The sequence below is a fragment of the Brachycentrus maculatus genome, unplaced genomic scaffold (genome assembly GCF_059751285.1).
Source record: "Brachycentrus maculatus isolate JH-2025_06_01 unplaced genomic scaffold, ASM5975128v1 h1tg000166l, whole genome shotgun sequence".
In the NCBI taxonomy this organism is placed as follows: Eukaryota; Metazoa; Arthropoda; class Insecta; order Trichoptera; family Brachycentridae; genus Brachycentrus; species Brachycentrus maculatus.
The window spans coordinates 1,034,102-1,060,032 of NW_028280919.1; the positions used below are offsets into that span (position 1 = coordinate 1,034,102).

Here is a 25,931-nt window from a genome sequence, read left to right on the forward strand (position 1 = left end):
ATTATAAAATGCAAAATAACAAAGATTAAAGAAAACACTTGTTTTTTACCAATTGAGTTTTATTATAGACTACAGTTAAACTTCCATCATTCAGGTCTGTATAATAACTATGATAATAATAACTATAATAGTATATGTTATTATACAGAATAATAAGTATAATATAATATTATACATAGATTTATATTATCCACTGACACTTCGTGATGGAATTAAATTTTTATTTTATTATTAGATTAAAACCAATATTTTTAGCTTTTCCACTTTTTTATTTGACCAGCGACCGGGTTTCGTCGTTACCGACATCACCAGTCTGATGATGTCGGTAACGACGAAACCCGGTCGCTGGTCAAATAAAAAAGTGGAAAAGCTAAAAATATTGGTTTTAATCTAATAATAAATTAATATTATACAGACCTGAATGATGGAAGTTTAACTTCTGAAACATGTACATAGTCTATAATAAAACTCAAGTGGTAAAAAACAAGTGTTTTCTATAACCATTGTAACATGTCTTACCACAAAGTTAATGCCGAAACAATAAACAAAATAACAAAGTTAGTGCTTCAAATATGAAATATTTGAAGCACTAACTAAAATAAATAAGCGAAATGATGTGTGCGCAAAAATTTTGTTTGCGGAAAATTCACCGAACCATCTGAAGTGGACCTTGTAATGACTTGAAAAATAAATAGATCGGAAATCATAATAATTATCATGAATAATAAACACGTGTAACTGGTCTCCAGTACAATCATGGATAAATAACTCCATGTGCGGATGCTAAAAAAAGTTTCATAGAGTTGCATTAGAGTTGAATGACTGTTCCGTTTTATAATGTAAACACATTTTATTACACATGTACTTTCTCCATAGTACTACTCGTACGTAGTGGGAATGTAGGTTTAGCACATGGACAGTTAGAAAAGAGACAATTTAACCGTGTGAAAATAATACAGATCAGGATTGAAGAAGTAGGGCTACTAGATGAAGGAGTGTTATATGGAAGAATGCGGTGAACAGGGTAGAACGTAGACTTACGACGTGTTACATATTATTATTACAACATCTAATATCGTAGTCGTACAGTAGAAAGTGACCAACCAGCAAAATGTAAAATTTTCAGGAGGGCCATTTAAATCACTTTTGCTTGGCAAGAATATAAACGTCAATGCAATTAGTAATTTTTAACAAGTCAATATATTATATATTGTCCGCCTCCATGGTGTAATGGTCAGCGTGTTCAGCTACCGTGCTGGAGGTCCCGGGTTCGATTCCCAGGGGGTTGAAATTAAATATTAGTGATTTTGCACTGTAATATTTATTTAATATTACCCTGGACTGGTTCTTGAAGCGCAAGCGTGATCACCTTGCCTTCATGTAAGTAATGCTCGAGATAACACTGCGTCAATTCAATGCAGCGCCCTATGCACCATTGGGTGCGGATAAGGGTTATAAGTAATATATTATACTTCCAAGTTTAAAATCCTTTAGGGATTTTTTCAGGGCAATATTAAGCTAGTGAGATATCACGTTGTTGTAAAAAAATGCACTTGGTCACTTTCTCCTGTATGACTACGATATATTCTCTGATTTTATCGTAGATTTTATAATTTTTATAAAAATATATCAATTTCTATATTTACTGATTTGGCGTTTAATTTGTAAAATTCCATTTTAATTTATGTATTACTTTTTAAATCAGATACAATTTTTTTGAGTCTACTAAGTTGTATTCTATTAAAAAAAAACATAATTAATATTGTGACATTAGTTTGAAAATGCCATAACTAGGCGAAAAAGTATTCACAATATTAATTTTGACGTGTTTTTTTAATAATATACATAAATATCAAATTTCTATTGTGTATTCCGAAAAAAATGCATAAAAATGAATTTAAAGCAGCTGTTATTTCTTTCTTTAATCCTATGTGCACCACATTTTGGCTGCAGATGCTCTTGTCACTATTTGAGAACGAGTATAAGAGCGTTTTCGACTAGATATCCTTTAAGGCGATATAGATAATTACATTTATTGATTTGCCAGTCACTTTGTCGTAAAATCTATGCATTGTATTTTGAGTTTTACTAAGTAAATAATAATAATAAATAATAAAAACCTTATCCGCACGCCAATGATGCATAGGGCACCACGTTATATAAACATAGTGTTATCTTATGATGAAGGAAAGGTGATCAGCCCTCCGCTTCAGGTACCAGTCCAGGGTAATGTTGAATAAATATTAGAGTCAAAAAATCACTCGTATTTATTCGACCCCTCCTGGGAATTGAACCCGGGACCTCCAGAACGGTAGCCGAGCGTGCTGACAATTACACTACGGAGGCGGACTAAGTAAATACCACTGTTTATTAAAATCTATTGTGACACGTATTTCGATGCATTCCGCATCATTTTTAAACGGTGCCTGAAAATGATACAAACAATTTAGATTTTAATAGTTCTTTGCACTTTTCTTATCATTCATCGTTCACTTTGTGTAATTCCACTTAAAAACTTTACTTTACGACTATCGGTTCGGAATAACGATTCGAATATAATGTCAACTGTAGTCTAAAGTTGACCTGATGATGGAATGGCTATTCCAAAAGTATAGTATAGTGGTATTATACCAAGTGAACAATGAACTATTGGAAGAATGAAGAATTAGAGTGTTATATTATCGCACCACGAAGTTACTACTCCGCTTTTTGTGTCTTCCTCCGTAATGTAATGGTCAGCACATTCGGCTACCGTACTGTAGGTCCCAAGTTCGATTCCCAGGAAGGGTTCAAATAAGTGATAAAAAAAGTATTCGAAATAAATAATCACTATAATATTTATTCAATATTACCCTCGACTGATACCTGAAGCGGAGGGCTGATCACCTCTCCATCATGTGTTAACGATCAAGATAACACTGCGTTTATGTGATGCAGTGCCGTATGCACTATCAGGCGCGGACAAGGTTGAAAAAAGTTTAAAATGCTTTTAATATACAAAAAACTGATTGACCGACGCAGGTGCCTCTAATCTAAGACATTTATACTGGCACCACTCACCTTGCTGACGAGGAAGTCCGTTTCGTCGAAGTGTCGCCCGAACATCTTGGGAGCCTCCCCCGGTATGGGATCTATCTTGACGCACACCTCCATACCCTTCCGAGCACTTTCCACCTGCTTGTGATTGACTTCCACAGAAGACACGATTCCAATGTCCACAAACTGTAACAAGAAGAAAAATGGTAAATATTATTATTGTTCTCAACCTCCTTGGGACATGCCGAGAATTTTCCAAAATTGTAATCAATGTATCTTTTAGTGAAACAATCTATGAAACTCAAAATAAAACATGGAACAAATGCAAAACAAAGGAATGGGTTTATTATATGAAAATTGTAAAATAGTTTAATTTTATTTTAATTTTTAATTTTATTATTTGTGTATATAAAATAGATAAAAACAAAAGTAATAATAAATAATACAATAACGAATGTAAAAAGAACTTTACCGACAAGACACACAAGGTGGTTTGGTAGATCTTTGCAAAAAAATAATTTAAATATGTTTATAAATTTTTTGATTAATGTTAACAGTATGTGTATTTATATGTATGTACCTATATAGTTAACAAATAAATGTTACAGAATCTGAGTGTAAGAAATCAAAATTACGAAACTCACATCCGAAGTCCACGATACTACCAATGGGGAAAAGTTCAGTCTGTTACTTTCGCGATTAATTAAAAAAAGGATGAAATATTTTAAAATAATTTTAATAATAGTATTATCGCATGTACCTACTTAATTCGCCAAGTAGTCAAGTTGAATTAAAATAATACATAAATTACCTTAATTTAACCACAATAAAATAGTAATATATTTATTTATTGTTTATTGTACACAGTAACTCAATCGAAGTGAATTCCTAAAAAAAATACAATAAATATCCATTGGCAAATAAATGGTTTTGTTTACAATTAAAATGGCAATTTGTGACTCATTATTTAAAATGATGACTTAAAATGGGGGAAAAAATATTGACTAAATTTAGTCATCACTTCCGTTCGAAAAACGAGGGTGAAAATACAAAATTCGTAATGGGGATGCAGGAACAATTAGGGCTTCGTACTTCCTTCCCTTGCGGCGGCAGTTTTCGATAGCGGAAGTGCGTCACTAACTATGAACTAAGTAAATTGTACAGAATGTCCCGAACGCTGAACAAGATGGCGACATCCACAATCATAATCGTTACTATAATCTCGTCTGCCGCCGCAGACCGGATGTGACGAGTTATTCCAATTCCCGCTCAATGGACGGGCCGGCGGTACTTCCTGCCCGGCCGGAAGTGATGCCATCTTTCGACTTTCAGAAGCCGCCGAGATAAAAATCATCCGATTATATTGTCTTGGCGGAGATTTCGGGGAACCGACCGTTAATTGTTATCTCGAGAACGTTCCGCTAATCTCATCTCAATCCTGCGTGGAATGATGCAAATATAAGAGCCAAGTATGCTTGTATAAACATTTCAGGCGACTGTCTAACTATTAAAATGTACAAATAATGTGTCTCATCTGAAACGATCATTGTCACTTATATTATTTTTATCTCATAAGTTTCAAAAGTAATATTTAAAAAGTCTATCAATATTTTATCTAAAGAAAGCGTTTTTCGTGTGGCAGCTCTGTTTTTATTTCGATCACCTAAAGTTGAAATTTAAACATCAGTTTTGGCACAAAATCAAAATGTATTTAAATTTAACGAAAAACAGCGTTCATGATGATAACGCAGTTTTTCTACATATGGGCTTAGTTATCAGCAATGGTGTTTAATTCGGAATAATACTATAAGGGCAACAAAACACAATAAGGGAAACGGAAATCATAATATATCAACAATTCTCTATATTTTAATTAAAATGTACCGCAATTTAGTATTGAAATACCCAATTCTTTTACAATAAACTATTCACTTCAAGATCAAAAATAAACAATGAATATATATTATAGTTAATTGTCGTACAGCCAATAAAACCTTTTTCATAGTGCATTTTTCAAGTTCTTTATAGTGCGTTAAAAATTTGGTAAAGAAAAATGATGTATTACGTTAATAAAATTTGAGTTACAATAATTTTATTAATATATTATTAGTAAACAAAGAATTTTTAGTAAATGAAATAAGTATGAAATAAAAAACTTAATAGCGATGACCTTTAATGCATAAAAACAGCACTGTATAAATTATACGAAATTAATATTTGTTAACACTTACGTACATTTTCTACTGACTATTTTCGACAGAGCATTTGAAAGGCATAGGAAGTATCCAGGTTCAATTAAAACGTGATTTATTTATTTATCACGTTCGTTGGGAAAAAGAAGGAATTCTGATATTTGGTTTAATTATTTATATGCAACATGCCTTGCGTCTAAATAAGCGAGCGTTATTGGACATCTACAAAACGTTAAAATATTATAAGCGATGTTTTTATGGGGGTGTTTGGATAGAAGCAGAAATAACAAAAATACGATATTTTGAAACTGTCGCCTGAAAATTTATAGGCAGATTAAAGCTCTCGGTGAAACGTCGTAAAAATAGTCGGGAAACAATATTTAACGACGTGTATTTGACTGGAATGCCTGTTAAAGTCCACAATACGTCATTACACGCAATAAAATGAGACAAACGAATAAATAAATACATCTTTGGCATGTTTTCCGAATCGTCAAAGATAAAATAAAATAAATAATATCGTAAAGCTATTGTTTACGGAGAGCGATATGCGAAGAGTATGCGTGGTATGAGATTTTATCGGGCATACGCAAGGACAAAACGTATTTTCCAATTAAACGCGTCAAGATTTCATTCTATGATTACGTGTAGACTCGTACAAGTATTTATATTAATATTTACAATATAAATGTCATGTTCGAGAAATTCTTTTTAATTTAAACAACTTTTACTACCTACATGATCTTATGTCATTACGACAGGTTATTTATTGCAGAAAAAAAATGTTTCAAGGAAAAAAGACCAATATTGTAAAAGCGGAACGTAATATTTTTCTTACTGTATTACTTTCACGCCACGATCGATAGTTGAAATTTTTAAAAAGACGTCTATATGTAGCGAGCGATAATTCACAACCCTTATTTCAAAATAAACTTCATTGTCGACATCTATGAGTAAAAACAGACTGGATTATTCATATAATATTTTGACATCTTATCAAAGATGAAGAAAAATATGGAGTCTAGGCATTTACGGGGCTGACGACCGTCATAGGCTGGTTTAAGTTATCACTTTACACACGTGTAACATTCACCAATCCTACCCATTACATTGACAACCACACTACTCAAATTCTTGGAAGTTCTATACTTATATACGAACCAATTTTGAAATATTATTCTCGAATCACTAGAACTTCACTAGAGACATCTATTGGGAGATGATGGATTATTCACCCTAACAACTTGGGACAAAGATCCTTCATTTTTATGCGGAAGCAAATGGAAGTCAGAGTATACTAAGACTAACGATAACTTTATACACTCGTGTAACGTTCACTATTCTCTACCAATTATTCTGAACATCAAAATGTTATATTTTTTTTAAGGATGTATAGATGAACTGTTGTTGGATTCCTTTCGTATATAAGTTGTGATTTTGATGAGAGATTTTTGACTGACGGTGGTGCCCTCGGCTGAAAATTTCTGAAGAATGATATATAGGTAGGTCGAGAGCCTCGGGATGCTCAGACTACGATATTCTTTCGTATAAAAACGATAGATGTTTCGTCTCGAGTAGAGAAACCTATATAATATATGAAGAAAATTTCAATGAATTTCTTCTAGTGTGATAATGTCAAACTATTCATATTTATTTATTTGAACTTCATGTACAGAAAATAAATAAGTACATTGGCGGTCTTATTGCTAAAAAGCAATATCTTCCAACCAACCAAAAACAGACTAGTGATATTGATCAAAACGTTTGATACCATATATAGCTGTTAGCAATCAGAGGGTAGATAGTACTAGAACATTTAAAAAATTACAAATCGGCATTTAAATAAACATAAATTACAAAAGATGATAATAAGGAGGGGAACGGAAAAAGAGAGTTTAGGGAAGGATGTAGAGGGAAAAAATAAGGGAGGAGGTTGGATGGACAGTTAGAATTCTAATGATAAATAGTAATGTCTCAGACGTGTCTTAGAAGTTATTAGAGAAGGTGCATATTTACGTTGCGATGTTTATCAAATCGAAATTGTTTTGAGGCGGATCGATTCTTTTAAATAATGAAAACGCGCCAGCATTATTTTTTTGTCGGCGGAAAAAACAAGGCATCAAGAAAAACATTTTCCGGGAATTCTCGTTAACGGGCAAAAATATTAATTGAATTTATGCTGATGGCTTCCAAGGATGGATTTATGGCGGGCATGAAAAATTATGGACGAATAAATTATTGACAAGCGATAACGCGAATTCTTCACCCACGCGTGTAGTAGGAAGATCCGCTCTGATCGGGGCGCGATTAGGGCCGCGAAATCTTCAACGCGATGCCGATACACTATCGTTTGAGCTTCAAGCGTCGTGTTCAAATAACTATGATCCAAGCATTGAAATATCTTCTTCTTCTTCTTCTTTTTCTAGATCCTAAGGATTCTAAGGATCCTAGACTCAAAAAATCTGTGTTTGATTTAAAATTAATACATAAATCCTAAGGATCTGTTTGTGCCTCCGCTTGTAGCTCTTGGGATGTTGACTCCCAGCTGTCTTTCCACCTTTTTGGAGGTCTGCCTGGGGGTCTGCGTCCTTCAGGGATTCCTTGAAGGGCGATACGTGGAAGTCTGTCATCTGACATTCTGTTTACATGATCATTTCAGTATCGCCTTCGTTGTCGTCCCCACCTCACGATATCCTCCGTCTTACACATGCTCCGGATGTCGGTATTCATTGAAATATCAAATATTTAAAACATTGAAATATCAATTTTTTAAATGGTCGAGTATTTGGAAAGAAATATTTTAATTATTGTTTCGGCATTTGCTTTGCGGTAAGACATGTTGAAATTATAAAAGAAAACACTTTTTTTTACCACTTGAGTTTATTTATTTATGAATGACAACCAGTTTTGGAAGCTAAGCTTCCATCTCCAGGTCATAGTGTAAACTAGTTTACATTAAGACCTGAAGATGAAAGCTTAGCTTCCGAAACTAGTTGTCATTCATAAATAAATAACCTCAAGTGGTAGAAAAAAACAAGTGTTTTCTTTAATCATTGGAAGGAAGTTATCTGTATAGTTTTGAATTCCGGGGTAACATTGAACAAAAATTAAATATTTCATATATAATATTTTTTCTTCCTAGTAATAGTGTGCTAGTACGAAATACGAATATTTGAAGTAACTTTGATAAACACTATCCTTATTGTACAGAAAAAAAAATTGAAAGGGGATTTCTCAAATACAGTACTAATTAACTAACTAACCATCACGCCGGTTCTCCGTGGGGCTAGGCAGAGAGAATATAACGCCACACCACTCTGTCCTTGCAAACTTTCATCGACTCTTCCACATTTATGCATCTCCTCATACATACCCAAAGATTGAAGCCGAATACCAATATGCGAGATTACATTTGGTATTTTTAATTTGATTGTGGTTTCGCTACTGTCCTGTTGTATTATTAGTGAAAATTTCTTTTTTAATTTTAAATACAACTCGGTAAATACCATTATTTATTAAAATCCATTGTGACACGTGTTTCAACACATTCTACATCATATACAAATGTTGCGGAAAGCGAAAAAATACCAAGCTATCCTGAAATACTCACTTATTTCATAATAACTGGGTATTTTTTAGGTTTACAAAGTCGATTTGTAATATTGAATAAGACGTTTTGAAAATCAAAAATTCAAATAAAAAAAAAATCAAATCAATAAAAATAATAAAAAAAATTGAAGATTCCAATGTTCGAATTTGAACATATTTTATATCATACGTTCGAAAGTAAGTCAGTGAAGAACAATCCGATGTTGCTAGCTACAAAGATAATATGCAATATAAAGTCGGCTTCTCATGGCTCTCTGGGCAGAGTGAGTACCGGAGTGGGAGCGAGAGATTAAAACATGGCGCAGACCGCGCGGGAAATGTCAATCATCTTTTTAAACGTTGAACATACGAGGGAGAGAGACTTTGTAACGGCCCGATACAGAATACAGCATCCACCTCGAGTGGACCATCGTACAATATATATATATATATATTTCATTACTCTGTTACAAGACATTTTATTAGCTGCCACAGAGGTTCAAGAGGGAAAAAAACGAGTTAGCGCTACAATTGAGGGTATGCTTATCATTCATCCCTCATTTTGTATAATAATACTTATAACGTTACTTCACGATTACCGGTTTCGGAATTACCATTCCCTCGTAAGATAAATTATATTCTAGTCAATCTTTTAGGGACAAATCCAGTATGAGTGTTCTTACAAAACACATTAAAATATTTTTTGAATAATAATCATATATTTACTACTACTACTACCATCACGCCGTTTCCCCGCAGGGGTAGGCAGAGAGGATGGAACGCCACACTCTTCTGTCCTGACATACACTCCTCGCCTCCTTCACATCCATACATCTAGTCATACATGCCCTCCGATTACGCAGACTTTTGACACCGCCAGATTTTAGGTTCTGATTGATCTGATCGTGCCAAGTCTTTTTCGGTCGTCCACGTTCTGTTTTCCCTCTCACATTCGCCACATATATTTTCTTAGTCATTCTCTCGCTATCCATGCGCTCCACATGACCATACCACCGCAAAGAGCTCTTTCTAATATTTTCAATTATTCCTCGTTCAGCCTTACATTCCTTTCTTATATCGTCGTTTTTAATTCTGTCATACAATGATTTTCTGCACATTCGTCTGAGGGAGCGCATTTCAACAGCATTCACTCTGCTGCTGTCATATATTTATGACTTCATAAATTGGAGTACTGTGGTTCTCGATCATGGGTAGAATGGTGAACATTACACGTGTGTAAAGTGATCACTTAACCAGCTTATGAAAGGTCGTAAGCCCCGTAAATACCAAGACTTGGTCCATATTCTTCTTCATCTATGTTGAGATGTCAAAAATGTAAAACAGCTCCTAAGTGAAGAAACGCAGATTTGTGAACAAGTATTTGGACACACTAAAAATGTTGTGAATATAAAAAAGGTCCTATGTTATCAAACATGCTATTATGTATTGATACCCTTAGCGATCAGGTTATCTACGATTAATATTCTTTTACTCTCATCCGCAACCAAAGGTGCATAGGGCACTGCATCGTATAGAATCAGTGTTATCTTGATCGTTAAATACACGAAGGAATGGTGATCAGCCCTGCGCTCCAGAGTGATAATAAATAAATATTAGACAAAGATAGAAAAATCACAAATATTTATTGTGACCCTCTTGGGAATCGAACCCGGGACTTCCAGCATGGTAGCATAGCGAGCTAACTACTACACTATGGAGGGGGATATCGATATAGCGTGAGATAAGCCTATTTTAGTGCCCTTTGCATCAGCAGTGGAGAAAACAAGATGCATTGTTAATATGACGCAACTTTCCTTCGATGCGATCGGATTCGTGGTAACAACGTGTTGAGTGAATCCAGGCATGGAATGAGAGTGAAGATGTAAAGCTATAAAAATATATGTTTATAAATAACGCCGATGTCGAAATGGCGCTGGTCTCGGGCGGCCATTTGTCTAAATTTATAAATAAATTTCTAAAAAAGAAATAAAGTGAACGACTACGCGGGCGGTCGCCGAAGGTAAGGCCAAAGTTGAATAAATATTAAAAAAAGGAAGAAGAAACACGTTACAATGATTTTTAAATATGTATTTTGAACATGGAACTTAGTTCCTAAATGTGCAATATTTTGAAATTCTAAAATGTTTAAGAAAATGTTAATACTATCTTATAATACAGGGTCATCGAAAAAAAAAAACATTAAAAAAATATATAGCACCGAAACCCTTTGAGTTAAACGTACATGACGTACATCACATATCGCTCACTCCTTTCAAGAACGTCATAAATCAAAAAACTTGATTTTTCAGGAGAACGTTTTTAAAGTTTAAAATTATAATACAATGTATTGAAAATAAATATCAAGCCACTTATTGAACTTTCAACTGTGCAACAAATCTTTTTAGGTAAAACCTGAAGGTTCTTTCTCCATTTGAAAAATATTTAATATAGTCAAAAAAATAATTAAACAATACCTATTCTTCAAAATGTAAAAACAACACTTTCTGCCCTGTAGCGGGTAAATATTAAGTTAAAAATATGCCGCTTTTGCTGGGATAAAGTACATTTTCTGGGCATTCCGAAAACATGCACAACTGAAAATTGACGATTTTTTATTTATGACGTTCTTGAAAGGAGTGAGCGATATGTATAGATATGAATCATTCATAATTTGTATTTTTGTTTCGGTAGTCACTTTGTGGTAATAAACATTTTTAATTTATGTGTTACATTAATTTATGTTTTTATACTAGTATTTCTTAAAATCTACTATGACACGTGATTCGATGCATTCCGCATTATTTTCAATGTGTTTCAAACTGATGCAAAATGCATTGAAATACGTGTCATAATAGATTTTAAGAAATAGTGGTATTTACCAAGTAACACTAAAATTAAACATCCATTAATAAAATAGAGTGAAATTCGATGATCTTTAAGTTTAAAAAAAAATCATTCCAAATTAAACCAATGTTACTGTATAGTAAGCACAATTCATTAAAGCATATTTAAAAAAGGATTTTCAATTATTTTATTGCAATAAAATAGCAAAATAATTTAGATATGAACAAGAATAATAAGACGATTAACAAGAAGTTATACCTACATTAAATGTTGGTTGGTTGGAAGATATTGCTTCTTAGCAATAAGCCTGGCAATGTACATATTTTTATCCATACATGAAGTTAAAATAAAATTAAAATAAAATGCAAGCAAAGAGTTATTTATTGTACTTGCTTCGAATTCAGATAAACACTTCGTTTTTAGTACAGTAGTTCACATGTAAGATGGACATATTACTCAATATAATCACGGTGATACTAAGATTGGCACAGAGAGTGCGTTCTTCAATTCGGGCGATTTGAGCGCACAGTCTTGGCGCGAGGACGGTCTCGCGATTCGCGCGGCAAGTGTGCGGTAAAAATAGTCACCCGAGGAATATGATTACGCTTTTGGCCAGCAGCGGCAGGATATCGTTATTATTGGTTACAGAAATACGCCACCATTCACGGCAATCGATGAATGAACCGTGCGCGGCGGCCGTTTCACATTTATTTAGACTAGTGCGCGAGGGGGCCCACTGACTGAGGTAGCGCCAACTGCCGCCTCGGCCCTGACTCCGATGGTCAAGACATAGATTTAAAATATTTGAATGTCGAATATGGAACGCGACCTGCGAGTAATATTGAATTTAAAATATTTGATTGTCGAATATGGAACGCGACCTGCGAGTAATAGCGAAGTTAAAATATTTGAATGTCGAATATAGAACGCAACCCACGAGAAATACATGAATTTAAAATATTTTAATGTCGAATATGGAACGCAGCTTGTATTTAATGTACGCAATGTGTTTAAAATAAAAAAATATGATTATAAAATATCAAACGCGAAAGTAAAAAAAAAAACAACGTTTCAAAATCAATTAATTTTTATACTTCTTCATCTTCTTTTCATAGCCTTCAGAAATGGAAATTGAAAAAAAGAAATCCTTTCATTCAATGGTGATCTTCTTTATTCTAATCATTATTCGCACCATGGTGCTAAGGACTCTGCATCAACACAGTGATATCTTGATTCGAAATTAAGAGAATAAAAGGTGGATAATTCCGCGCTTTAGGTACCAGTCTAGGGTAGAATTTATCACATGCAAGAGTGAAATAATCGTTTGATTTTATTTTGATAAAATGGGTATCGAATCCGGAATCTCCTGCACGGTAGTCAAATACGCTAACCACTACACTACGGAGATGGAGAATCTCATAATTAAATATTATTATTAGTAGTACGTTACATTAATTAATTGGCCTGGTTGTTATTGCGTGGTAAGTCTTTCGATTTAAAAAAAATCCAAGTAAACTAAGTAAAACACCGCTTTCAAAGTACAACACGTGTTTTCAAGTAAATAGTTATTATTGTTAAACAACGAATGGTCAAAATAATATAAAATAAGGAAATTTCAGCAAACGGCTACCAGCGTGCCAAAAACAGCTATTCCTGTAATTTTTACATAAATCTGAGCTGTGAAATTTAATACTACATTCCGTTGGAAAAAAATAGTGTGTAAATAAATCGTGCGTTAACAAAGGATTAAAATATGTCCCAAAAGTGTCACCGAAGGCTGCGTTAACAATGGACAAATAAAATACACACTTAACGCTTAAAGGTCGCCGGGTCATTTCGTAACGAAATCGGTAAAAATATGATACGCGTGATCATAAAAGTATCCATTTTCGAGTTAACTTATTACGGTCGTCATGCCCCACAACCGAGTAACGAATAATCGAATGAGCATTCGAACATTGATTATTTCAAACTAGATTATTTCAAAAATCGATTATAACAAAAATCGATTATTACAAACATCGATTAATTCGAATATCGATTATTTTGAACATCGATTAAACGTAATTAGAATAACTCAATGACAGTTTATTCGATATCTTTAACTCGTCATTTTTATACTCTTTTATGCCTACAAATGCGATAAATAGTGAACATCATCGGATTAATGTCGTTATATCTTGAAGTCAAGTTAAGTCTTGCCCTTTAAGTACCGGCCAAGAATAACATTATATGCAATAAAAATACACTAATATTGACCTTAATGGAAATGAACTTCAATAAACTTTGTTAGTACATACAGATAACTCATTACATGGTATTAATTATTCAAAAAATAACTTTTCTTTATTTAACAAGAAATTCGTGCCTTTTTTAACTTACATAAGCTTAAATGTTACCAAATAGCTCTATTTGATAACGTTCTCCCTTTTCTATCCCACTATCTCTCCTTCAGTTCATTTCCTATATATGATAGTAGTCATGTCATTTCTCCTTAACTCACTTACGTTATACGTATACCATTAAATATTTGTACAATGATTTTAGCCGATAATCTGGGAAGCAGGACTGATCACCTCGCGACGATAGGACTGATCAAGGTAATATCGCAATAAAACGAATCGGTAACCTATGCACCACTGAGTGAGGATAGGGGTCATAGAATAACGTCGTCATAATTTTAATGGATTAATAGTTCATTATTATTTTCATGAACACATATTTCAGGCTTATTAGTATAATTGAAAAGCTATTTTCGGTTCAGCTAAATTTCATAAAATAAACTAAAACTTTGTTTTTAACCACTTTTATTTTTGGTACTTTTCCACAACCGGTTTCGACAAGAGCCTTGTAATCTTCAGGGATATCCATCATAAAAGTGGTTAAAAACAAAAAAAATACCATAAATTATCTGCAAAAAACTTTCAATTGTAAAGGGAAATATTTCAGTTAGAAGCTTGAGAAGTTAACTGATTTGCCGATCGTTGAGATGGATATTTTTGCGTACGCACGTTTGGATAACAGATGGTACAATTTTTGATTTACACATTTTTTTGTATGAAAATAAAATCAGAGTGGAAAATAGAATTGAGCATCTCTGGTATTTGGTATCAGAGGAAGTGACAATCAGAATAAGACAGACGACAAAATACTCGGGACATTGACAGGGACGCGGCCGGCCGGAAACCAGCCGACCAGCGAGAGTGGACACTGACGTTTACCGTGGAAAAATATTAATTTAAAGTGGTCTGAACACTGCATTCTCCGTAACATGATAAAAAATTTAACAATATTATTCGGTATTTAAAAAAATTAAACTTTCTTATTTTTATTTACTTAATATACATACGGCTGTCCAAACTCAAAACACAGTAAGGGACATTTTTTGTAGTACTTTTTTTTTGCATTTTTGGACTAAGTAGATTCTACTTAGTCCAAAAATGCAAAAAAAACGTACTACGAAAAAAATGTCCCTTACTGTGTTCTAAGTTTGGACAGCCACATGGTTACAAGAGTTTTTTTTAATGATCTCGACGTCATTCTGTGTTTATTATTTTTTTTAAATATATTTTAGAATTTGACTTTTTTTTTAAGAAAACATAAATTCATGTTGAACAATATATTTTTACATATTTATTTTAACTCCCCACGCTTCCATTTTCTCACTCTCTTTTCTTTTCAAAACCATATATTTATCTAGAAGGAAAACTTATTTTTTCTAAAGAAAAAAATTGTTTTTTTAAACAAATCTATCTCAACAAAGATTAAAATAAAACATCTTTTTTTTATTTAGAAGAAACAAAAATTCATTTAATCATCTAATAATCTTGTACATAATGAGCAACGTAAATAATAAATGCAATTCCCTTATTTTTTTAATACAAAAACGGTGTTTTAAGCGAAAAAAAAAACAATAACCTGATTTTTTTTAGTTCTAACGTATCGGTAGTGTAAGGGCAAAGGGGTATATCTGTCTCAGACCAAATTTTACAGGAGAGCAAAAACAAACTTGTGAAATTAAATGACTCATTTGTTTTATGTATTTTTATGTATATTAGAATCCGAAACATACTAACCATCGACAACCTAAAAAGAGTTTACTATGCTATCGTACACTCACTACTACAGTATGGCATTATTGCATGGGGAGGCTCATACAACAACATACTGAACTCAGTGAAAATAGTACAGAAAACCATAATTAAAGTTATCTTGAAAAAAAAACATATTTCCAACAAAATTATTATATAAAAAATTTCAAGTCCCAAATATAGAATCCATTTATAAAAAAACCGCAGTTTTTCAAATACTAAAGGGTGACAACTATTTAAATTTAACAAAAAATTTATCATCGAGATTCTCAAACGATTTTTCTACTCCAAAATGCAACATCAAGCAATTTCAGCAAAACTTTAAATATTTGGCAATCAAACATTTCAATAAACTCCCTAAAGAAATAAAAAAAATAGATGATTTAAAAATCCTTAAGAAAAAAATTAAAGCTCTATACTTAAATCTTTAAAAAAATATAAAAAAACACTATTATATCTTTTATTATATAAAATTAAACCACGAGTGTAAGTCCCGTTCCAAGCACAAGAGCACAGACTCTTTTATGGAGAGGCACAGCGAATCGAAATATAAAAGTTCTCCATGTGTATAAATGATTCAAATGTATTATGTTATAAATAAAAATGTAAATATATTAAACGAATAAAAAAAAATGTGTACATATCTTGATAAAACTAAATAAGTATTGCAACTATATCCTTTTGCCAGATTATGGAATACACTATTTTAGACATTTTGTGGAACAAGCTTAGAAAATGAAAAATTTGACAGATATACCCCTTTGCCATTACACTGCCGATAAACGAGAGTGTCACGTACCTATGTGTTTTTTCTTAATTTTTTAAAGCGTTGATATGCGGTAAAACGGAGGTCCTTTACTAACCACAGTTAAAAGGTATTAAAAGGTCAGGGTTTGAATTGTCAGTGCAAAAAAAAGTATTACGAAATTATTATGGTTAGGTGCGGCGTTTTTGACATGCAATGAATGTTGAATGTCATTAAATCATCCATATTTCATTTCCACCTACGCACGGTAATATCAAAATATACTTAAAGTATTTTTTTCTAATGCATGAACACTCTTAGCATCGGAACGATCCACTAATACTACTACTATTACAACCACCATCACGCCGTTTTCCAGCAGGAGTAGGCAGAGAGGATGGAGCGCCACACTCTTCAGTTTTGACATACACTCCTTGCTTCCTTCACATCCATACATCTAGTCGTACATATGCTGCGATTAGGCGGACTTTTGACACCACTAGATGTTAAGTTCTGATTGATCTGATCGTGCCGTCTTATTCGGCCGTCCTCGTTCAGTTCTCCCGCTCACATTCGCCACACATATTTTCTTTGTCATTCTCTCGTTATCCATTCGTTCCACATGTCCATATCTTCTTAAAGAACTTTTCTTAATCTTTCCTATTGTTCCTTGTTCAGCCTTACATTCCTATCTTATATCTTCGTTTTTAATTCTGTCATATTATGATTTTTGAACAATCCATGATGGGAAATTTATATATTTATATTTTTTTTAATTTTTGAAAGACATAGGTTTATTTCCTAACATAATAGTGTTTTCATTTATTCAATACTCCATTTAACTTCATTAATTGATTCTGCAGTCACTTTGTAATAAAATATATCCATTTTCAATTCAAGTTTTAGTAAGTAAATACCACTTTTTCTTAAAAATCTATTGTGACACGTGTTTCAATGCATTCTGCATAATTTTTAAATACAGCATTTACAAATACGGTGTTTGAAAGTTTACGAAGTAAAACATAAATTAAAAACTCTATTATATTTTCACGAATGAATAAATGAATGAATATGTACCTACTTGTCTAACCATGATAATGACAAGGTGCTTGTCGAAACCGGTTGGAGAAATAATGTACCAATAAAAAAGTGGAAAAAACGTTGTTTTATTTTATATATTTTAAGGATAAAATAGTGTTAAACAAAAATTATTATGAACATATTACTAGAAATAAGGATAAAATAAGACTGCCATTGCTAAAAAAAAAAAACCGAGTGGCAAAATAGTTTAATGTATAAGGGTTTGAAAATGTATGATGAGATGCCTGAATCTATGAAAAATGAAAAGAGTCTGAAAGAATTTAAATATATGTTTTGTTTACTGTAAGAAGATGTAAATATATATATATATATATATATATATATATATATATATATATATATATATATATATATATATATATATATATATATATATATATATATATATATATATATATATATATATATATATATATATATATATATATATATATATATATATATATATATATATATATATATATATATATATATATATATATATATATATATATATATATATATATATATATATATATACTATATATATATATATATATATATAAATAAATATATATATATATATATATATATATATATATATATATATATATATATATATATATATATATATATATATATAGTATTTACACTTAATGTACATCACATATATATTATATATATATGTGATGTACATTAAGTGTAAATACTTGTTTGTATTAGTGTAATATAAAGCTAATGAAGAAATAAAATAAAAACTATATTTTATATTTAGAAATGTGTACTAAAAAACATATTTCTAAATATAAAATGGAGTTTTATTTTTCACAATCACAATCACAAAGCAGGACACAGAATTGATAAATTGTAAAAATAATCGGATTGAATTTCAATTAGTATAAATCAACATCGCCGTTCCATGGCTGCAGCCGAGGAATCCCGAATGATTAATTCCTCTCATTCCATCAAGTTTCAGCATTCCGGATGACCATTGAGGAAACATTCGAGTTGATGAGAAACTCACATAGTTGTATGTGGATAGTCGCACATGTGAGAAATCGCGTGGGAAGATACGCCAAACCATCGATTATCTTTCCGAACACTACTCGCATGATAATTACATTTTTATATAAATGTTATTAGTTGAGTATATAATGTAACCTACCTACACGGGTTTCGACGACATAATTAGATATATATTAAAGAAGGTAATTACTTAAAATGTTCTCACAGTCAGTGATAATATTTATTTATTTATATAATTCATCATACACGTAATTAAAAATTACCATAGCGTGTTCCCCTTACTGAGTTTTTCCGTGTCGATGGCACATTTTGCAATCCCTTTTTATTAAACTTTAGAGAAGAAATCAAATACGACATGGCTGAATGACGCGATTTTCCTTTTTATTCGTATTTCAGATTTACCCACTTCCATTATTCATTCATGAAAAACTCTTTTACACACAATTTCTTTTTTAATGACTTTGTAGATAATGGAATCAGGTCGCACAACTTCTTCTTTTAAAAGTTCTTTTGACCAAAAAGGGAATAAGTTTTTCAAAAATGTATTTATGTGCTTTGCATCTTTTAGTTCTATGTACGTTTCCACAAAATGTATTAATTTTGACAGGCAACGCCGTAGATCTTCCTCGAAAGACATCTAGAGAAAGATAAAAAAAATATGGATGCTACGAAAAGATAACATGATTCGAAGGCATGGCCTAGGTGACGTGGTCCACTGAGGACGAGGAGAGCTGACCCCAGTCTACAAACATGTATATGTAAGAGTATATATACTTTGTATCACAAGTTAGTGATAGACCCCAGAAATGTCTAAGGAGCTAATAAATTTAAGGGCCGAGTTTACATCATCATTTTTTTTTCATTCGAAGCATGTGTCACTGTAGATTTTAAGAAATAATGGTATTTAATAAGTAAAACTTAAATTAAAATTGGATAGGTTTTACCACAAAGTGACTGTCGAATTAATTAAATTGTCTAGAGAGTTAAGAAATTTAGGGACCGAGTTTACGCCACGTAAATCGTCATAATCTATATTCTACAGTACACTTCAAAATCAAGGATAGGTTAAGATTTCTAAAGGAAACTAGATAGCTTCTCGTGCAAGAACAGATTTCATTGAGGAAACTAAAGAGAGCGAGCAAACGCCTCGGGATAAATTAAGGCGACGAAGTGTTGGTAACTACGTACTACGTCAGCTCTAGATTACTCAACTATCCTACGAGTGACGTTGTAACTAAACATTCGTGTAATAAATACGATACAGAAATAAAACGGGAATAAAAAAGATAATCAAAAACTTTTATTATTTTAAAATTAATAATATAAGACAACGTTTTGAGTGTGTCCAAATACTTGTTCACAAAATCTGGATTATCTCCAATTACAGAGTAATAAAAGAGTTTCTGCTCAATAAAAAGCGTCTTTTCATCTCACCAATAGATGTCTCTAGTGAAGTTCTAGTGATTCAAGAATAATGTTTCAAAATTGGTTCATATATTTGGAACTTCCAAGAATTTGAGTAGTGTGGTTGTCAATAATGGGAAGAATTGATGAATGTAACACGTGTGTAAAGTGACCACTTAAACCAGCCTAGGACGGTCGTCAGCCCCGTTAATCTGCCCGGACTTCCATATTCTTCTTCATCTTTGATAAGATGTCAAAAAATAATATGAATTATATAAGACATAGGGGATGCAAACCATACGTATCTTCAGTGTCTGGTAACAACAGAAAAGGAAAACTTTCTAAATAGCTCAACACAGGCAGAAATCCAACTCCCTACCCTTATATCCACCCTTCTTTCTAAACCCTTTTCTATAATTGCAATCACAATTTCTAAAAAAAGGATCAAGTTAAATGCATTTAAACTATGAAAATGTATTAATTGGAATTATTATTTTGTTTGTAAATGACAATAAGAATTGACACTGGAAGAAACATCCTCTTACTGAGTGACCGCCAAATAAAAAAATAAAATTCTTAGGGTTAAAGAGATCGAGTAAAAAAAAATGTTACATTATGAAGGTACTGTGAAACAGGGGGCGCAGGACGACGCGAAATTGTGTTAAAAAAAAGAGTTATTGTAATTTTGCCGTCGTAATTTTTACGATAGTCAACTATTCTAGGGTTAAAACAATTTAAAAAAAGTAAAAATTCTTAGGGTTTAAGAGATCGAGTAACAATAAAAGAAATTAAGTAACATTATGGAGTTACTGTGAAACAGGGGGCGCATGACGACGCAATTTTTTATATTTTTTTAAAAGAGTATTTGTCATTTTGCCGTCGTAATTTTTACGACAGTCGACTATTCTAGGGTTAAAACAATTGGCTATGTAATATATTTACGTCTCTGCCGGATTATGGTTTCGCAATTCCTGCCTTTGGCTGCGGCACACAGTAGCCGCGGAACGGTATCGTGAACTCGCAGCTAGCGACCCTGCACTATGAGTTTAGTGCGCCTGCGCGATCGGCACCATTCCGTTCGATGAATGAACGAGCGTTCTCCCCATTCATGGCTCTCTGTACCGTAACCCGTAACACGGCCACCGGACGATCGTGTGTTTGGCGCATAGTGCGGCAACTATGTATGCGGCGGACCTGTCGCGATTCGGTCGCCAAAGGAATCATGCGTTACGTAAAAATGCGATCCCTCAGACGAATGTGTGGCAAAACGATGTTTGATAGATGTTCGAATGATGAAATAAGGAAATAATGCAAGGCCGAGATAAGCATTATCGATAAAATTAAGAAAGGTGTGATGAGACGGTTTGGACACGTGGAACGTATGAGTGAGGAAAGAACGGTTAAACAAATTTATGAGGCGAATGTAGTTGAAAAAAGAAGCAGAGGAAGACCGAGGAAAACTTGGCACAGTCAGGTATATCAAATACTTGAAAGCGGCCGGGGCAGGAGTCGTAATAATCGTCGGGTATGTATGAGGAGATGCATGAATGTAAAAGAGGCGAAGAATGTTTGCAAAGACAGAGTGGTGTGGCGTTCGATTCTCTCTGCCTACCCCTGTGGTTTAAAATCATTAAAAACTTTTTTTTTATGATTTTACATTTAATTGATCCTGATGGGACACGAGTTTACACTCTGGAGTAACTGCGTTAAGCGCATCGACTCCATTTAGAAAATTAAAGTTACTTTCACTGCACTGCATTAAGAAAAACACAGCAAACACTTAAGTAGGGAAAGTGGTAAATTAAAAACCCTACGCGAAATCTAAGGGAAAATAGGGCAAACGTTGGAGACCTTTAGGCCTTACTAGCAATGATATAATTCAGTAAGCGACCGGATGCGCTGAGAGCCAGAAGTAATTTCAAACCCAATTTAAAAAAATATATAGTCCTGTTTTTTTAAACTCCTTTCCATAATTATTTTCTTTACAAAACCATTTATTTATTTCGAATAAAAGCATTTTTTTTCTATACAATAATGTTTGTTTAAGAAAAAAATTCAATTACGTAAAATTTTATCCTGGGTTCAAAGAATATTAAGTTGCGACTGGACTGTGAATGAGATTTACTAAGGATAAATGAAAAAAACATACAAGAGAATTTTTTTTAAATGATTATAGTTGGAACGGCAATAGGTAAAGAAGATGAAAATGAGGATGCTAAGATTATGAAAATATACTAAAATCTTCTACACAACAAAAGTAAACTTCTTAATTCTGAACTAGGTTTGTGACCTTTACTCTTTATGAGTTTCTCAGTATGTAAAATAATCCAATTAAGGTTGGTATACATCTAAATAAAACAGTCTTCTCTAAATAGTGGCTTTTTCAAAAACACCAAAGACGGCGGCTCTTTAAACTCACACGAACAGTTTCTTGAGATGAATGATATATGTAGGAGTTTTAAAAATTTCAGTACTGTGGTTGTCAATGGTGAATTCACACGTGTGAAAAGTGATCATTTAAACTAGCTTATGACAGGTCGTAAACCCTGTATATACTCAGACATCCATATTCGTCATCATCATAGGTATCGTAGGTATCATATCATTATAAACTAGTATACGCTGGATTCGGATAACATCGAAATTTCATTAATTTAATGAATCAAAGTACAAATTAAACGTCACTTTACATACTGGTAAATATGTGCGCGTGACAGTAAAAATCCTACGGTATGTATAGACACAGCGCCGGCATAGCAACACGCCAACATACATTGGCCGCCTCTGACGATTCGATGAATGGAATAAGCACTACATACAGAGTAGAAGAACAACTAAACCACGATGCAGACTTATATATATATATATATATATATATATATATATATATATATATATATATATATATATATATATATATATATATATATATATATATATATATATATATATATATATATATATATATATATATATATTAATTTATCATCATCATGAACATAACAACATTTTGAGTGTGTCTTGATATTTATTTTCAATACATTTCATTATATTCTTAAACTTTAAAAACGATCTCCTGAAAAATCAAGTTTTTTTATTTATGACGTTGTTGAAGGGAGTGAGCGGTATGTACTTATATCCTTTGAAACGAGCGCATATTATGAAACACTATATACCAAAAAAATCACGAATACTTTTTTTTCGACATACACGAAAATCTTTTTTTATTTATGACGTTTTTGAAAGGAGTGAGCGATATATGAAATTTTGTAAATGGAATGTTACAAATACCTGTTTTTTCTTGTTACTCATTGTAAATGTATTTATGTAGGCAACTGTTCTGTAAAATTTCCAAATAAAAAAAACCTTGTTTCGAACGTTTCCTCCGGTCGAGCGCAAGGTATGAGCTTTTCAGTAGGAGTACCGGCGCCGGCTGTGGTCGGACGCGCGGTGTCCAGGCGCGGCGCGAGGGGCCGGCGGCCCACACCGCGGCTGCCTACCTGCCTACTTGCATAACCAGAAAGTGGATACGAGGCGAGACCACTCCCACACTCCCACGCGCGCCGACACGGCCGCGAGAGGCAATCGGCAAGACGGTTCGTGTTGTGCAAAGGTACCACCACCTGGCAACGGAAGTGGAGGAGAGCTCACGGCCGGATGGCGGGAAACGAGAAACCACCAAAAAAACGAGGGAAATCCCCGAAAAAACAGGTCTTTCAAACAAACAAAAAAATTACATCATTTTGAGTGTTGAGAGATCCAAATACTTGTTCACAAATCTGGATGTTCTCCAATCACAGGAGTTATTTTTCATATTATTTTTTGACATCTCAACATAGATGAAGAATAATATGGAAGTCTGGACATTTACGGGGCTTACGATCATCATAGAAAATGAGTAGTGTGGTTGTCAATCATGGGTAGAAATGGGAATGTTACACGTGTGTAAAGTGACCACTTAAACCAGCCTATGACGGTCGTCAGCCCCGTTAATCTGCCCGGACTTCCATATTCTTCTTCATCTTTGATAAGATGTCAAAAAATAATATGAATAATATATAAGACATAGGGGATGCAAACCATACGTTCTTTCAGTGTCCGCTCACAACAGAGAAGGAGAACTTTCTAAATAGTTTAACACAGGCAGAAATCCAACTCCCTACCCTAATATCCACCCTTCTGAGTGATCAGTTAAACCAGCCTATAACAGGCCGTAAGCCATATAAACATTCACACTTACATATATATATATAAAAAAAGATATAAATATATATATATATATATATATATATATATATATATATATATACATACATACATATATTTATATATACGTGCCCTATGCACCGTCAGGAACGAATAAGGGCTGGATGAAGAATTTATATGTGAGAAACCGTCTAAGTGTGCTGTTACATACGGCTAAAGGACTTAAGCATGTTGTCATTTGAGTTGAAACCCCGATTAGTACAAATACTTTACGTTTTCATAGTAATAACTGCGAGTTATAATTAGTATCTATATTTGAATGACAAAATCCATTAATTGTACTACTAGAAGTCTTGGCGAATTCAATGGATTCGTTTTCAAGACATACTCGTGTATGTACTACTGTTCTAGACCTAATGAATGAATTTAGATCGATTGTAGAATTCTGTGTGATAGATAGATATTGTAAAATTGATGGCTCATGGGGCCTCTGAAACGATATTTCACATCCTTGGTAGAAAAAACTTTATAAACTCCTTGTCCCAGTTAGATGACAATCACTCCAGATGGGGCCCGCTGATAGTCTGCATAGAAAGATAGCCTCTCCAAATATAAAAGGTTTCTTTCAAGAGGAAAACTTTATCAAAAGATTCGACAGTGTGACTAGTAGAGTGAGACTCTGTACACATACGGTAATCCGTCGTACTACGACAGATGGTGCGATGGTCGCCGGTAACTCGACCAGCGAGCGGAACATCTGCTAATCCGACTCGGAAGTGCGTTAGTACGATGAATGGACATTCAGCATTTAATACTTGAATGGGGATCGCCCGTCCCGCTCACTCCACGTACGCCTATCCCGTTTCCTCTCGCACGAACTGCACCTCTATAGAAACCGATCAATAAAACCGTGTTCGCAGCGTTCAATTACGTTTGCTAAATCCATTAACACGTGTTTTATTATTGAATAAATGTCTTTGCATGTATCTGGGTGCTTTTCCGAGTCAGCGAAACGAGCCAGGTACGTGCGTTATACAGTCCTCTATAAACGTGATTTCGACTAACGTGAATTCGTACTAACACGATTATTTAATAATTTTTTTTTCGTCGTTTGTTTATTTTATTTTATTCGGAAATTTATATTAATGAGTAACAAAAAAAACAGGTATTTGTAATATTCCATTTAATTTTTTTAGATTTATGTCATTTAATATAATATCTGGAAGAGTGGCAGGAGGTAGGAAGAGGGGAAAGGGGAAAAGGGAAAGATAGCTTAAGAAATAGCATAAAGCGAAAAAGACCCATGATTCTACATGAAATTGACATTTCTAACTCTATTGTTTCGAATATGAGAATGTTGAAGATTTACATACAATTTTTACAATAAAGAGTTTATTTTTTGTATTGTGGCTCTTTGGTATTTGACCAGTGACGTGTACTTATGGTATATCCTTTGAAACTAGCGCATATTATTACACACCATGTATATAAAAAGTCACAAATATTTTTTTTCGACTTGCACGATCTTTCGACTTACACGAAAACCATCGGGACGAATTAATCGCGTAAGTAGAGGACTTACTGTATCCACGTTTATACTGCACATTCTGCGGCATTTCAATATCAAAAGCATAAATTTACGTTGTAAAATTTGAACACCGCTAAAACGGTCAAGGCTGACATTATTGAACCCATGAACGGGTGGCAATAAACGCCAAT

At 33.2% G+C, this 25,931-nt stretch overlaps 1 protein-coding gene across 1 annotated transcript in view; it reads right to left on the reverse strand.

Annotated features, from left to right (window-relative positions):
• Positions 1 to 25,931, reverse strand: part of eIF5B (eukaryotic translation initiation factor 5B) — a 165,776-nt gene that overhangs the window by 22,608 nt on the left and 117,237 nt on the right. The window contains exon 15 of the mRNA XM_088261796.1: positions 3,061 to 3,222. Within this exon, the coding sequence (XP_088117922.1) occupies positions 3,061 to 3,222 (162 nt within the window). The remainder of the gene's footprint in view (positions 1 to 3,060; positions 3,223 to 25,931) is intronic.